We start from the raw sequence: 14,039 nt of genomic DNA, 5'->3' as shown, positions 1-14,039 counted from the left end.
GTTTTGTTGCCCTAGATAGCCCACAAGGGAGTTACAAGCAATTTTTAATCATACGATCAATGACAGAATGGTAATTTTTACTAGTATATAGCTCTAGTTCCTACAAGTAAAAACCATTGATAGCTACAAATTTATCTAAGTCCGGGTAGGCAGGCCAGCAACAAGTACTATATAAATTCTGTTGAGCACCCTTGAAATATTAATAGGAAACAATATTATGATGCACAAAGTAGTTGAAAGATTAAATTGAAAAAGATAAGATGCCATGAAACGTTATCAACATCGATGACATTTGCTACATAAAGACTCGTAAAATATTTGACGACTTATTTAAAATTCAAATTTGCAACAGAACTAGAAAGTACATCAAACGCACAATATGGCGCGTTCTATTTCAACGTTGTTATTGATCTTTGTGGGGGCCGCGTTATTTAAAAACAGCATTGAAACAGGTGAGAATTTTCCTCCTCCTCATCTTTTTCAGCGTCCTCCTTCACCTTCTCCTCCTTCTCCTTTTCCTTCCGCTTCTACATCTTTCTTCTTCTTCTTCTTCTTCTTCTTCTTCTTCTTCTTCTTCTTCTTCTTCTTCTTCTTCTTCTTCTTCTTCTTCTTCTTTTTTCTTCGTCGTCTTCACTACTGCGACTACTAATACTACTGCTACTACTACTACTACTACTACTACTACTACTACTACTACTACTACTACTACTACTACTACTACTACTACTACTACTACTACTACTACTACTACTACTACTACTACTATACTACTATTATTATTACTATTATATTACTATTATTATTATATTATTATTATTATTATTATTATTATTATTATTATTATTATTATATTATTATTATTATTATTATTATTATTATATTATTATTATTATTATTATTATTATTATTATTATTATTATTATTATTATTATTATATTATTATTATTATTATTATTATTATTATTATCATTACATTTAAGTCATTGCCAAATATTATAAAATGGAAAAAAAAAATGAATGTCAATGGAAGTTACTCATTAAAAAGTATTAGATTTGCTTATCTTTCAAGAGTTGCTTTCCTTACTTTATGAAAAATGGAATACACACATAAACAACAGCGGCGACAATATAATTAACTCACTCAACCCTAACACCGACAATATCCGGAGTTTACCCGGGTTACTTTTATCCCGTGCCTATTTATTACATTTTTCTGAGACAAATCTAAACAAAGAAAATTTGTACTTTTTATTCTTCATACTGGCTAGAACTTTTCATATGCCTTGTGATCAGAATGTGTAAAAGTCAAAACATGATCAGATTTTCCTGTTTTTTGTCCCTTTGAAATATTTCATAAGGGCGTCCGCCATTGTTCCGATAGTTTAGAGCCAATTACTAAGTTACCATGCGTCATTACGAGTGAAGTGACGTTACGACTGTTGAAGCGTATTAGGACAATCTTAACTTAGATTGTAACCATACTAAGAAAAGGCGTGTTTGAATTATCGTAATGAAAGGGGGGGGGGGAGGGGGAAGGGGGGGGAGGATAAAAAAAAGAAAGTTAATTAAAAGAACAAGAAATCAGAGTTGAATGCAAGCAAGAGTTTGATAGATTAGATGGCAATAGAGAATAAAAATTATTCGCGGCGGTGGTGGGGTTCGAACCTGCGACCTTATTGGTACGACAACTCCGCCTGGCAGGTAAGAGCGTGGCTCTACCGTGTGAGCTATCCACGAACACAAAAATATTCGTTTCAAACCAAGTCATTTCTAGATCCCTCTCTCACCCACTTCTTGAGATCGCCGATTCGTTCGCACACCACCATCGCGAAGTAATTTTTTTTTTTTTTTTTGACCAGCAGTTAAGCTTAATAGCCAATATTCTCAACACAAACATATAACATAGAAACGATTGAGACATTGAGTATGCTCCGGTGTATGGGGTGAATTTTTAATTCAGAAAAGTGAGTGGAGCCGCGAATAATTTTTATTCTCTATTGTCTTCTGGCACTTTTCTACTCACTTCATATCTTGTTGTTACCAACATAAGTGCCTGCTCCACTCACTTTTCTGAATTAAAAATTCACCCCATACACCGGAGCATACTCAATGTCTCAATCGTTTCTATGTTATATGTTTGTGTTGAGAATATTGGCTATTAAGCTTAACTGCTGGTCAAAAAAAAAAAAAATTACTTCGCGATGGTGGTGTGCGAACGAATCGGCGATCTCAAGAAGTGGGTGAGAGAGGGATCTAGAAATGACTTGGGTTTGAAACGAATATTTTTGTGTTCGTGGATAGCTCACACGGTAGAGCCACGCTCTCACCTGCCAGGCGGAGTTGTCGTACCAATAAGGTCGCAGGTTCGAACCCCACCACCGCCGCGTATAATTTTTATTCTCTATTGTCTTCTGGCACTTTTCTACTCACTTCATATCTTATAGATTAGATGCTGATATGTGATCCAACGCTACCAACCGGTATTTTATCGGGGAAAAGGGTAGGGGGAGGGGGTTAGACTTCGAACGTGATTTTAAAGTTAAAATTGTCAGAACTAGAACTGACAAACCTTATTCAAGTTTTATGTGTATATCATGATCTTATGAGTGCTGAAGAGCTAACTCGACTATCTAGACTACATTCATAAAATAAAGATGTGATAAAAAAGGTCCCCAGAATTTACTACTTTCTTTTAAAATAAAGAACAAATGGCGAGTTGGTTTAAGCCTCTCATTACCACCTATTGGAAAATCGTCACATTTGTTTCGATGGAACCGTCATTTTCTTATCCAGATTTCATTTCTTTTTGCTATAGCTATAAAAACTTGACATTCTGTAACAGAGTCCATATTTGGGAACAATATTATGTATAGAATGTGCTTGTTGCTTTTTTGTTTGAGTAAGAACTGTTTTTTTTTGTCTTGGGTGTGATGTTTTGGGGAACATTCTGAAAATGGCTGGTAAGCAGAGGGTTAAGATGATTCAAAGAGAAGGCTATTATAGGAATGATAATCTAATATTATGAGGTAAAAGTTTTCTAATCCTACCGCAATATAACTGAATTGAGATGAACTTCGTTTTTACTAAAATAAAACTTTGATAAATTAATAAATGTGAATCATCGTTATGTGACAATGTACTTACTGACTATGAATTCCAGATTTAGGATAAATAAAATCCTGTTTTGAAGTGATAGGTCACACATGATGACATACAACTAAAGAATGGCCACAGAAGAAGAAAAAATAACAAAAGAACTTTAAAAAAATATCAAAGAAAAAAATAATAATAAAAAAACAACAACTAACAACAAAAAAAAAACACAAAAAAAATACAAACCAAGCTTCTAGAACTTTATTTCATTTTTCAGGTCCGATTCTTGTAGCTCAACTCGATCAGATTCCTCTCAGTGAAACCATGGCTAATGAATTGAATATCACTTGCGTAGTGAAAGGACCGGTTTACAGAACGAAGAACATTGTAACCCTGCAGATTCAAAAGGAGGGACAGATACCGTTTGCGATAATCACTCACAAAGGACTGACCAAACGCAAAGATTTGAACGCTAACATGGAGGTAAGATTTAACACTCTCCTTACCACCTGCAGCAAAATCGTCACATCATTTACGACACAATATTATGCATTTTTCTCATTCGGATTTATTTTGTACACTACAAACTTTGAAGAATGATTATTGTTTAATTAATAAGAACATAAATCTGTTTTGTAGAGTGTCTTGTTTGAGTTTAAAAAATCAATTTTTCTTCTGGGAAAGCCTGCCGTTTTGGGAAAATACTGAAAAGGATCAGTAAGGAGAGAGTTAAGTGAAAAACAAATAATAAAAATAACAAATTAAAAAGAAAAACAAGAAAAAAAATAAAAACAAACAGTCAGTAACAGTAGGCTGGTCTGCTTTACTTAGATAACAATTTGGGAATCTGGTTCACCACGACATAAAACCGAATTGAGGCACTGAGTAACAAATTAATCTTTTTTTTTTCTTTCAGGTGCACGGTTATATGTCCAAGCATGAGGGTCATAGCTCCCTCACCCTGACCCTCAAAAAGCCACAACTCGACGACATAGGTACCTACCACTGTGTTATGTATTTCACTGGTGAAGACTATCAAATGGCAGAAATCAAAGTGGATGCTAATGTGACCATTGCAAGTAAGTCTTCTCGTTCGGCTATGTGGTCTTGTGGTATGACACTCGATTTCGGATCGGAAGGTCCTGGGTCTGAGCCTCGCTCGGCGAATAGTTGAGTCCTTGGAGAAGGCTCTTTACTCACATTCTCTCACCGTACTCAGGTGTAAAATGAATACCTGGCAGTTAACTGCGTTGTCTCTGTCCAAAAAATTGTAATATCGCCTAACATCCTTCATGTCCCGTCCTACATGTTAAATGCTGCTGTTGGTCAGGGACCCCTTGTAAAGCGCTTTGAGCACGCTTAGTGGATATTGCCCTATATAAAAGCTCAATTCTTTAAAGGGGTGATTCACGTTTGCAGACCTGCCTAAACGTCTAGTACTACGAAAAAATTGTGGAATTACGTGAAATTCTTGGCTCCGAGCTGCCGAGCTTCAAATATGTCTTTGACTCAATAAATCTTATTGAAAAGGAAAAAATGTCATTCCAGAGAACCTGTATTTAGAACTTTTTGATTATGTTGAGAGCAAATTATAATTTGTAAAGCTATTTTATGGTGTCTTTTCCTTTTATCCCCATGGAAATTACGAATTTCTGAAATTTCAAATAAGAGGCAGCTTTGCATTTGTCCTAAAGGATAAGTCTCAGTCATATTATGCTGCGTGGATAAAATCATTCATATTATCACTTACAACCCAGCTGGTTTATAAGCGTGTACTTATTTGCAGGTCTGATAACCCAAATTGTTATGGTCTCATTGCTGTAATGGACATACTCTCAAACCAATGAAAAGTATTCTCCATTTCAATCATGTCAGACGATCCTATAATTGCGTTCGGTTATCAGACCTGCAGATCTGTAGACCTGCACGTCTGTCACATATGATTCCCCCCCCCCAAAAAAAAAAAAACAGAAAAACAATCCCCATTAATTTTCTTGCGCTGAATTGATAAAAAGTGTCTTAAGTGTTTTTCTGCGTAGCTATAAGAATCAAATAGACATTCATTGCATCTATGTGGTCTTGTGGTATGACACTCGCTTTCGGATCGGAAGGTCCTGGGTTCGAGTCTCGCTCGGCGCGTAGTTGAGTCCTAGGAAAAGGCTTTTTACTCATATTCTCTCACATTACTCAGATGTAAAATGAGTACCTGGCCATGAACAGCATTGTGTCTGTCGGAAAAAAATGTGGATACTGCGCTATATAAAAGCTCAACTTTTTTCATTATATTCGATATTTGCTTTTCTTTGCAGACGAGGATAGCGTCACGATTATGAATTATTTGTTGAAGAAAATCACCGATCTGGAGAAAACGGTTACAGAGCAAGGAAAATTCATCTCCCAACAGGATGGAATTGGTAAAGTGTACAATCTCACAAGCTCGTACAACAGTTAGGAAAACGTCCACAATTCCAAAAAGCAAGAATGTTAGAATTGTAGAATATCAAATATACGGGCAAAAATTTGCGGTTAATTTTCCTTAAAACTTATAATTAGTTCGTGAAAGAAAGGTATTTGTTCGTTTTTAAGGGTTTCACGGCGCTTGCAACAAATGTAATGTCATGTAAGCACCAGTAAAATATAAGAAAATGAGAAACTATTCTTGATTAATTAGCTTTCACGGTCTACACGAGCTATCAAATTAAAAGAAAAAAAAATCTTTTTTTTTATTTGCCTTTTAAAAAAAATTTTTTTCTTTCTTTTCTTTCTTTTCTTTTTTTTTCTTTGCAAAATCTCAAAAATTTTCAAATACATGCAAAAAAAATTACAGATTGTGCGGCCGCAATGCATATCAGTGACATTTTGCGATTTTTTGCGGTCGCATCCCGGCCGAAAGCGATGCAAAAAAACTGCCATGCCAGATTCGCCCCCCCCCCTTGGAAGCTCGTGGAAAAAGTAAAAAAAAAGTAGTCCTTCAGAGCACCATAAACCCAGGTTTCTATAGCGTAAAACAGAACATAGAAATTGCTTGTTACCCTTTTGAAAGGGCGCTAGTGGAAACCCAATATAAATGTCCATATTAATCAAATTTACAGTACAAAAAATTCCTTTTGAATGAATGCAGTACATTATTATTATTATTATTATTATTATTATTATTATTATTATTATTATTATTATTATTATTATTATTATTATTATTATTATTATTATTATTATTATTATTATTATTATTATTATTATTATTATTATTATTATTATTATTATTATTATTATTATTATTATTATTATTATTATTATTATTATTATCATCATTATTATTATTATTACTATTACTTTATTATTATTATTATTATTATATTATTATTTTATTATTATATTATTATTATTATTATTATTATTATTATTATTATTATTATTATTATTAACTATTTCAAATTTGTCATTTCAGTTTCCAAATTACAGAAAAAGATTTCCTTCCAGGGGAAAGTAAACAAACAACTGAACAAATCAAACGCTGATCATGATCTTCAACTCGATTCGCAGTCGAAACAAATAAAAGATCTACAAAGCCAAAAAGCAAAAGGTAATTAAAAAAAATTATTTATTATTATTTTTTTTTTCAGAAGATGGGCAAGCAAAACGTTTCTAACTCTGTTTGTTCGATGTGTAGCAATAGGTTTCAATAGTCATGACGTCACTTCCCTCGGAATGACGCATGGTAACTTTGTAACTGGCTCTAAACTATCGGAACAATGGCGGACGCCCTTATGAAATATTTCTCCGACGAGTATAAAAGCGTATCTAGAGGAAAAAACCCCATTATGAATCCGATCCTGTTTTGACTTTTACACAATCCGATCACAAGACATGAAAAGTTCTAGCCAGCGTGAAGAATGAAAAGACCGATTTTCTATGTTTAGAACCACGATGGCCACCGTTGCTGGGCGACGTGACATCAGATTATTGAATCCTATTTCCTACATAGTTAAAAGGATATGTGAATAGGATTCAATAGTCGTAACGTCACTTCCTTCCTAATGACGCATGGTAAGTTAGCAACACTGGCTCTAAACTATCGGAACAATGGCGGACGCCCGTATGAAATATTTCTCCGGCTAGCATAAAGGATATCCAGAGGGAAAAAAAAAACCCAGAAATTTGATCATGTTTTGACTTTTACACATTCTGATCACAAGCCATATGAAAAGTTCTAGCCAGCATGAAAAATAAAAAGTAATGATTTTCTTTGTTTAGAACCAAGATGGACGCCGTTGCCAAGCGGTGTGACATCAGACTATTGAATCGTATTACAAAATACAAAAATATAAGCTCTTCATTCAAAATCAACCGGCAAACCAATAAATTAATCGATAATATTCTGCAATCGTTGAATAAATATTTTATACCACGGGTTCGAAGCAATATTCAACGATTACACTTTTACTAAGAAATGATATAGTTTTTCAAGATGAGGGGTGGAATAAACATAATTCAACATTGCCCTCTTAATAGATTATATGCATTCTTCTCTTCTCCCAGTAATCGAACTAACAAAGACTATTGACCCAGTTGTCGATTTGGGTACTGTATATTGGGAAGATCTAAATGAAAAAAAAAGCTTAAAGTTTAAATAATTGTGATTTTAAGTAGTAGTAGTAGTAGTAGTAGTAGTAGTAGTAGTAGTAGTAGTAGTAGTAGTAGTAGTAGTAGTAGTAGTAGTAGGAGTAGTAGTAGCAGTAGTAGTAGTAGTAGTAGTAGTAGTAGTAGTAGTAGTAGTAGTAGTAGTAGTATAGTAGTATTAGTAGTAGTATTTAGTAGTAGTAGTAGTAGTAGTAGTAGTAGTAGTAGTAGTAGTAGTAGTAGTATAGTAGTTGCATCAGTTGCATTTGAAAAGTCTTTGGTTCGATCCCAGTCTTACTTACTTACTTACTTATCCGAACCAGCGACCACCTGAGCTCTAGCCCTTCGGTCTTGTGCCATGGCGTAGAAGTTAGATGTCTTTTGTAGTTGTTCCAGGTGACTATAAAGTGTGTTACTGATTCTTGGATTTGGTGGGAGGAATGTGCATCTCAGGTCTTCAAGAGGTTGACATTCAAGCAAGTGGTGTGTTACTGTTTCATTGGGGTGTTGACATAGGGGGCAGGAAGGTGATGTGTTTTTTGTAATTTTGCTTAAATGGTTGTTGAGCGGTATGTGTTGTGTTCTTGGTTGAAAGATGATGCTTTGCTGGTGACTTCCCTCGGAATGACGCATGGTAACTTAGTAACTGGCTCTAAACTATCGGAACAATGGCGGACGCCCTTATGAAATATTTCTCCGACGAGTATAAAAGCGTATCTAGAGGAAAAAACCCCATTATAAATCCGATCCTGTTTTGACTTTTACACAATCCGATCACAAGACATGAAAAGTTCTAGCCAGCGTGAAGAATGAAAAGGACCGATTTTCTTTGTTTAGAACCACGATGGCCACCGTTGCTGGGCGACGTGACATCAGATTATTGAATCCTATTTCCTACATAGTTAAAACGATATGTGAATTACAAAATACAAAAGTATAAGCTCCTCATTCAAAATCAACCGGCAAACCAATAAATTAAGCGATAATATTCTGCAATCGTTGAATAATATTTTATATATACCACGGGTTCGAAGCAATATTCAACGATTACACTTTTACTAAGAAATGATATAGTTTTTCAAGATGAGGGGTGGAATAAACATAATTCAACATTGCCCTCTTAATAGATTATATGCATTCTTCTCTTCTCCCAGTAATCGAACTAACAAAGACTATTGGCTACCAGGAGACCAAACTTGAGAAACAGGGAAGGACTTTGACGAGTCAAGAAAAAACGCTGAAATATCAAGAAGAGGCAATTGACAATTTGAAATTGAGGTTGAAAATCCAAGATGACGTCATCAAGCACCACAACAACTCGATGTGTGGAAAATGCCTTGATTTCGACGTTCAATTCAAACTCTTGAAGTCTCAACAGGAACAATTGCAGAAACTAAATGCAAAGGGTAAGACGTTTATCATTTGCGTGACCCAGTTGTCGATTTGGGTACTGTATATTGGGAATATCTAAATGAAAAAAAAAAGCTTAAAGTTTAAATAATTGTGATTTTAAGTAGTAGTAGTAGTGTAGTAGTAGTAGTAGTAGTAGTAGTAGTAGTAGTAGTAGTAGTGAGTAGTAGTGGAGTAGTAGTAGTAGTAGTATAGTAGTAGTATAGTAGTGTAGTAGTAGTAGTAGTATAGTAGTAGTTATTGTAGTAGTAGTAGTTTAGTAGTAGTAGTAGTAGTAGTAGTAGTAGTAGTAGTAGTAGTAGTAGTAGTGTCAGTAGTTAGTAGTAGTAGTAGTAGTAGTGTAGTGTAGTAGTAGTAGTAGGTAGTAGTAGTATAGTAGTAGTAGTATGTAGTAGTAGTTGTAGTAGTAGTAGTAGTAGTAGTAGTAGTGTAGTAGAGTAGTAGTAGTAGTAGTAGTAGTAGTAGTAGTAGTAGTAGTAGTAGTAGTAGTAGTAGTAGTAGTAGTAGTAGTAGTAGTAGTAGTAGTAGTAGTAGTAGTAGTAGTAGTGAAAAATGCTTCATTACTGCCTGACGATCGAACAGAAGTATGACACAGGTGCTAGAAAAATATACAAGAATAGAAAACTATCTCAAAAATCATCCTGCATCGACTGGGGATCGAACCATATACCTCCTCAGTTGCATTTGAAAAGTCTTTGCTTCGATCCCCAGTCTTACTTACTTACTTACTTATCCGAACCAGCGACCACCTGAGCTCTAGCCCTTCGGTCTTGTGCCATGGCGTAGAAGTTAGATGTCTTTTGTAGTTGTTCCAGGTGACTATAAAGTGTGTTACTGATGCTTGGATTTGGTGGGAGGAATGTGCATCTCAGGTCTTCAAGAGGTTGACATTCAAGCAAGTGGTGTGTTACTGTTTCATTGGGGTGTTGACATAGGGGACAGGAAGGGGATGTGTCTTTTGTAATTTTGCTTAAACGGTTGTTGAGCGGTATGTGTTGTGTTCTTGGTTGAAAGATGATGCTTTGCTGGTGTCTTCTGAGCTTATTTAGGCAATCAGTCTTTACAGAAGTGGTCATATGGGAAAACATACATCTACCCGTGGTGCTCATTGCCCAACTGTTCATCCATTCTTCTCTCTTATTTGTTTTGATTATTTGTTTCGCTGTGTCTAGGGATACTGGAATTGATGGTTGTAAAAGTGTTGATCCGAGTCTGGCTAGTCTGTCTGCATTGTCATTTCCTGGTATATTTGAATGTCCCGGTATCCACCGGAGAGATAAGTCTACTCTGTGTGTTGTAAGGAATTCATCTAGTTGAGATCTTAAACTATTGAACGTTGAGGAGAGTTTATCTAAATCGAGAGCTTGGAGAACCGATTTGGAGTCTGTGAAGATGACAGTGTTTTGAAGTTTTGAAGGGTTTAGCTGGAAAACAGAAGAGAGGTGTCGCAGTGAGGCTTCTATTGCAACTGCCTCTGCCTCGTAGTTTGAGCAGGAGCTTCCGCAAGAATTGTGGATTTTATCACAGGTTTTATCTGGGTATTTATTTCTTGTTGTTTCTTCTACGAGGTTAGTCTTTATTTTTGGAAGTTTTAGTTCGGCGTAATTGATGTTTTTGACTGATTAAAATAGATTTTTTCTGTATTTTCTGGGAGTCTGTGTCTTTCATTCAAGTTGTTAGCAATGTGTAGCAGGGATTTTTGTTTTAACCTTGTTCTTGGTTTCCATTTCTCTGCCAGAATTCTGTTTGGATGGTTTTCCTCTTTTCGTTTGTATCTTTCAACCATTTCAAGCACTGCTGATTCTCTGCGAAGTCCAAGTGGTTCCACATTAGTATGTATTTCACATGCTGCTGTGGGTGTCGATCTCAGGGCACCGGAGATGAAGCGAAGGACTTGGTTTTGTAATCTGTCCAAGGTTTTGTGTTTGTTTTTTCCTACCTACATTTTGGAGGGCTAAATTGTAGTCCATGACGGAACGCACATAGCCTAAATAGAGTTGTCGAAGCGAGTTTTTGTCTGCTCCCCAATTAGTACTGGCTAGTCGTTTTAGTAACTGGAGTCTCTTTGTGGCTTTGATTTTTACATTCTGAGTGTGTTTGTTCAGAGATAGTTGTCTGTCTAACTGTATGCCCAAATATGTGGGGTTTTCTTCTTTCGCAAGTCGATGGCCTTGGATGGAGAGTGTTATTTCTTTCTTGGAAACAGGATGGCTCTTAGTAATATAGAGTAGACTGTTTTATTGCAATCAACTATTAATTTCCATTTATCACAGAAGGTGTTTAAGCTTTCTAAATCTTCATTTATTCTATTGGAGGCTATTGGTAGGTGCTTTGTAGTATACCACATAACTAAATCGTCAGCATATAGGGCCTTTTCTGTCTGTAATACTTCTGGTAGATCATTTATAAAAATAAGAAAGAGAGTACAGCTGAGGCAGGATCCTTGTAGGGGATCTTCCTCTAATACTTCTCTGTTTGACAGTCCGTTATTAATTTTTGTTTGGATTGTTCTGTTACTGAGAAATTGTTTAATCCAGAAGTAGAGATTTCCATCAATTCCGTAGTCCATCATTTTTGATATCAACCCTTTCCTCCATACTTTGTCATAGGCTTGTTGGAGATCAACAAAAACCGCGACTGTATGTTTTCCATCTTGAAAGCCATCAATTATTTTTTGACTTAATCTAAACAATTGATCTTCTGTTCTTTGCCCTATCCTAAAGCCTGCCTGATATTTATTTAGTAGGCCACATGTCTCCAGCCACCAGAATAATCGGTTATTTACCATTCTCTCAGCGATCTTTCCAACACATGAGGTGAGAGATATTGGTCGGTAACTTTTCGTTTCGTCGGGTGGTATATCTTTCTTTAAGATTGGAATTATAATAGCATTTTTCCATCCCCTTGGTACTATTCCTGTCTCCCAAGTTAGATTTATAAGTTTGAGAAGCATCTGTTTACCTCTCACGCTAAGATGCAAGAGCATTTCATTGTGTATCTTATCTGGTCCAGGGGATTTCCTTAACTTGAGTTTTTTCATAGCTCTGTGAAATTCTGACATGGTAAAGCCCTCTTTGAACAGGTATGAGATAGCTTTTGGGGCCTTTTCTTGATGTCTAAGGTCTTTAATCATTTTTTTGTCCTTTTCACTTCTTTTTGATGCCTTGTTTACTGAAGCAAAATGTTTGTTGAAGATCATGACTTTTTTTGGTCATCTACGATTGTTCCTTCTGTAGTTTTCATGGGCTTTGGGTTGGTTTTTGGGGTTTCATTGTTAAGATTATTAAGTAAGGCCCATGCTTTTTTCCCATTTTGATTGAGGTCAATATTAGCGCATGTGTCTGCCCATTTCTTTCTTTTAGCGTTGTTAATAGTTCTTTTGACAAATGCCGATGCTTTATTGTACTCAATCTTGTTTTTAATGGTTTTGTTTTCCTCTAAGTTTTTCCTTGTTTCTTTTCTTGCATTTACTGCTTTTTCAATTTCTTTGCTCCAGAAGGGTTTGTAATTCTGTCGACTACCTCTTGGAATTCCTGCTTTTGCAGCTGCAAGAATGGCTTTGGTGAGGGCTTCGTTTAAATGTTCTACACTTGATGTATCTGTAATTTTTGGAAGCTGGTCATCTAATGTTGCTGTGAAAACATCCCAGTTTGCTTTCTTGAAATTCCATTTGGATTTCTGCTCAAATGTTTTCTTCTGTGTTTGAACTGTTATTTGTGTTAAAATTGGTTTATGGTCACTGCCTATTTCATCCAGGACTTTAATGTGACAAGAATTCAGAAGGTCAGAGGAGATGATGGTTAGATCGGGATGACTCAGGGACATATGAGCTCTGTGAAGAAGGGTGGGGACTGAGTCTGCATTTTGTAAAATGGTGAGGTTGGTTGTATTGCAAAGCTTTTCTAGTTCTTTTCCTGTGTCCCCAGTCAAAACATGCTGTTTCATACCACTGTTCGATCGTCAGGCAGTAATGAAGCATTTTTCCTGGGTGGGGTCCCTGACCTCCCATAGTGGGCAGGGAGGTACCTACTTATTGTGTCTTCTATCCCCCTACATCTGTTTTCCAACTTGCTTTCTGTCTTAATCTTAGAATGAGATTACGTAGTTTTGTCCTGGCCCCGGCCGGTTGGCCTTACTGAGAGGGAAATAGTCAAACGCATAATTATTGTTTTGGGAGATTATTTTTTTCCCTTGTAATTCATCTGTCTGTTATATATTTTTATATTTGTTATTTTTAATGTATAATGAAATGTAAGCATTTGAGTGTGTTCCTCTTTGTTGGATCTTGTGCTTGTGTCTGGGTGAGACTTATAGGTGATCCCAGACTAAGTACATTGATGGTATGCTCTTGGAATCTACATCTGATCCGTATTTGTTCCCAGTTCTCCTTTGTCTTCCTTTCTCCTGGGTGCTTTAATTGTAATTCTAGAACTTACTACTTTCCCGTTTTCTTCCTTTTTACTGGCGCTGGTATAACTTAATTGTGTTGCAAGCGCCGTGAAACCCTTAAAAACAAAAACAAAACAATGAAGCATTTTTCAATGCATAGACGGTGGTGAAAAGAGACACTTTCAGACCTGCTTCGTACGACGAAAAAATCGTAGAAATACAAATTTTGGCTTCAGGTACAGAACTGCATTCGCCTCTTTGACTCAATATATCTTGCTTAGAAGGAAGGTTTAGCTCCTTAGAACCTATATTCAGGACTTTGGACCTTTTAAAAAATCTTGCTGAGGGCAAATTGTTTATTTATAAGCTATTCAAAGTTAGTTTTTGTATTTTCCCTGGAAACTACGAATTTGACATGTGTGACCCCTCGTCTCAAAACGGTATTAAGTCGGGATGATTAAGATGCTGAAAATGGAATTTGTAACCAGAAATATCATGTTTAAGTTGAGTTTATATGCTTTGTAGAG

At 35.9% G+C, this 14,039-nt stretch overlaps 1 protein-coding gene across 1 annotated transcript in view; it reads left to right on the top strand.

Annotated features, from left to right (window-relative positions):
• Positions 1-269: 269 nt before the first annotated feature.
• Positions 270-14,039, top strand: part of LOC144958582 (uncharacterized) — an 18,195-nt gene continuing 4,425 nt past the window's right edge. The window contains exons 1-6 of the mRNA XM_078890656.1: positions 270-452; positions 3,371-3,576; positions 4,010-4,172; positions 5,403-5,507; positions 6,542-6,676; positions 8,868-9,119. Of these exons, the coding sequence (XP_078746782.1) occupies positions 380-452; positions 3,371-3,576; positions 4,010-4,172; positions 5,403-5,507; positions 6,542-6,676; positions 8,868-9,119 (934 nt within the window). The 5' untranslated portion in view covers positions 270-379. The remainder of the gene's footprint in view (positions 453-3,370; positions 3,577-4,009; positions 4,173-5,402; positions 5,508-6,541; positions 6,677-8,867; positions 9,120-14,039) is intronic.

This window comes from Berghia stephanieae, chromosome 13 (assembly GCF_034508935.2).
Source record: "Berghia stephanieae isolate SIO BIC M18660-M18661 chromosome 13, UCSD_Bste_1.3, whole genome shotgun sequence".
Lineage (NCBI taxonomy): Eukaryota > Metazoa > Mollusca > Gastropoda > Nudibranchia > Aeolidiidae > Berghia > Berghia stephanieae.
The sequence above is the reverse complement of the archived record's forward strand: the minus strand, read 5'-3'. Positions and strand labels throughout refer to the sequence as shown.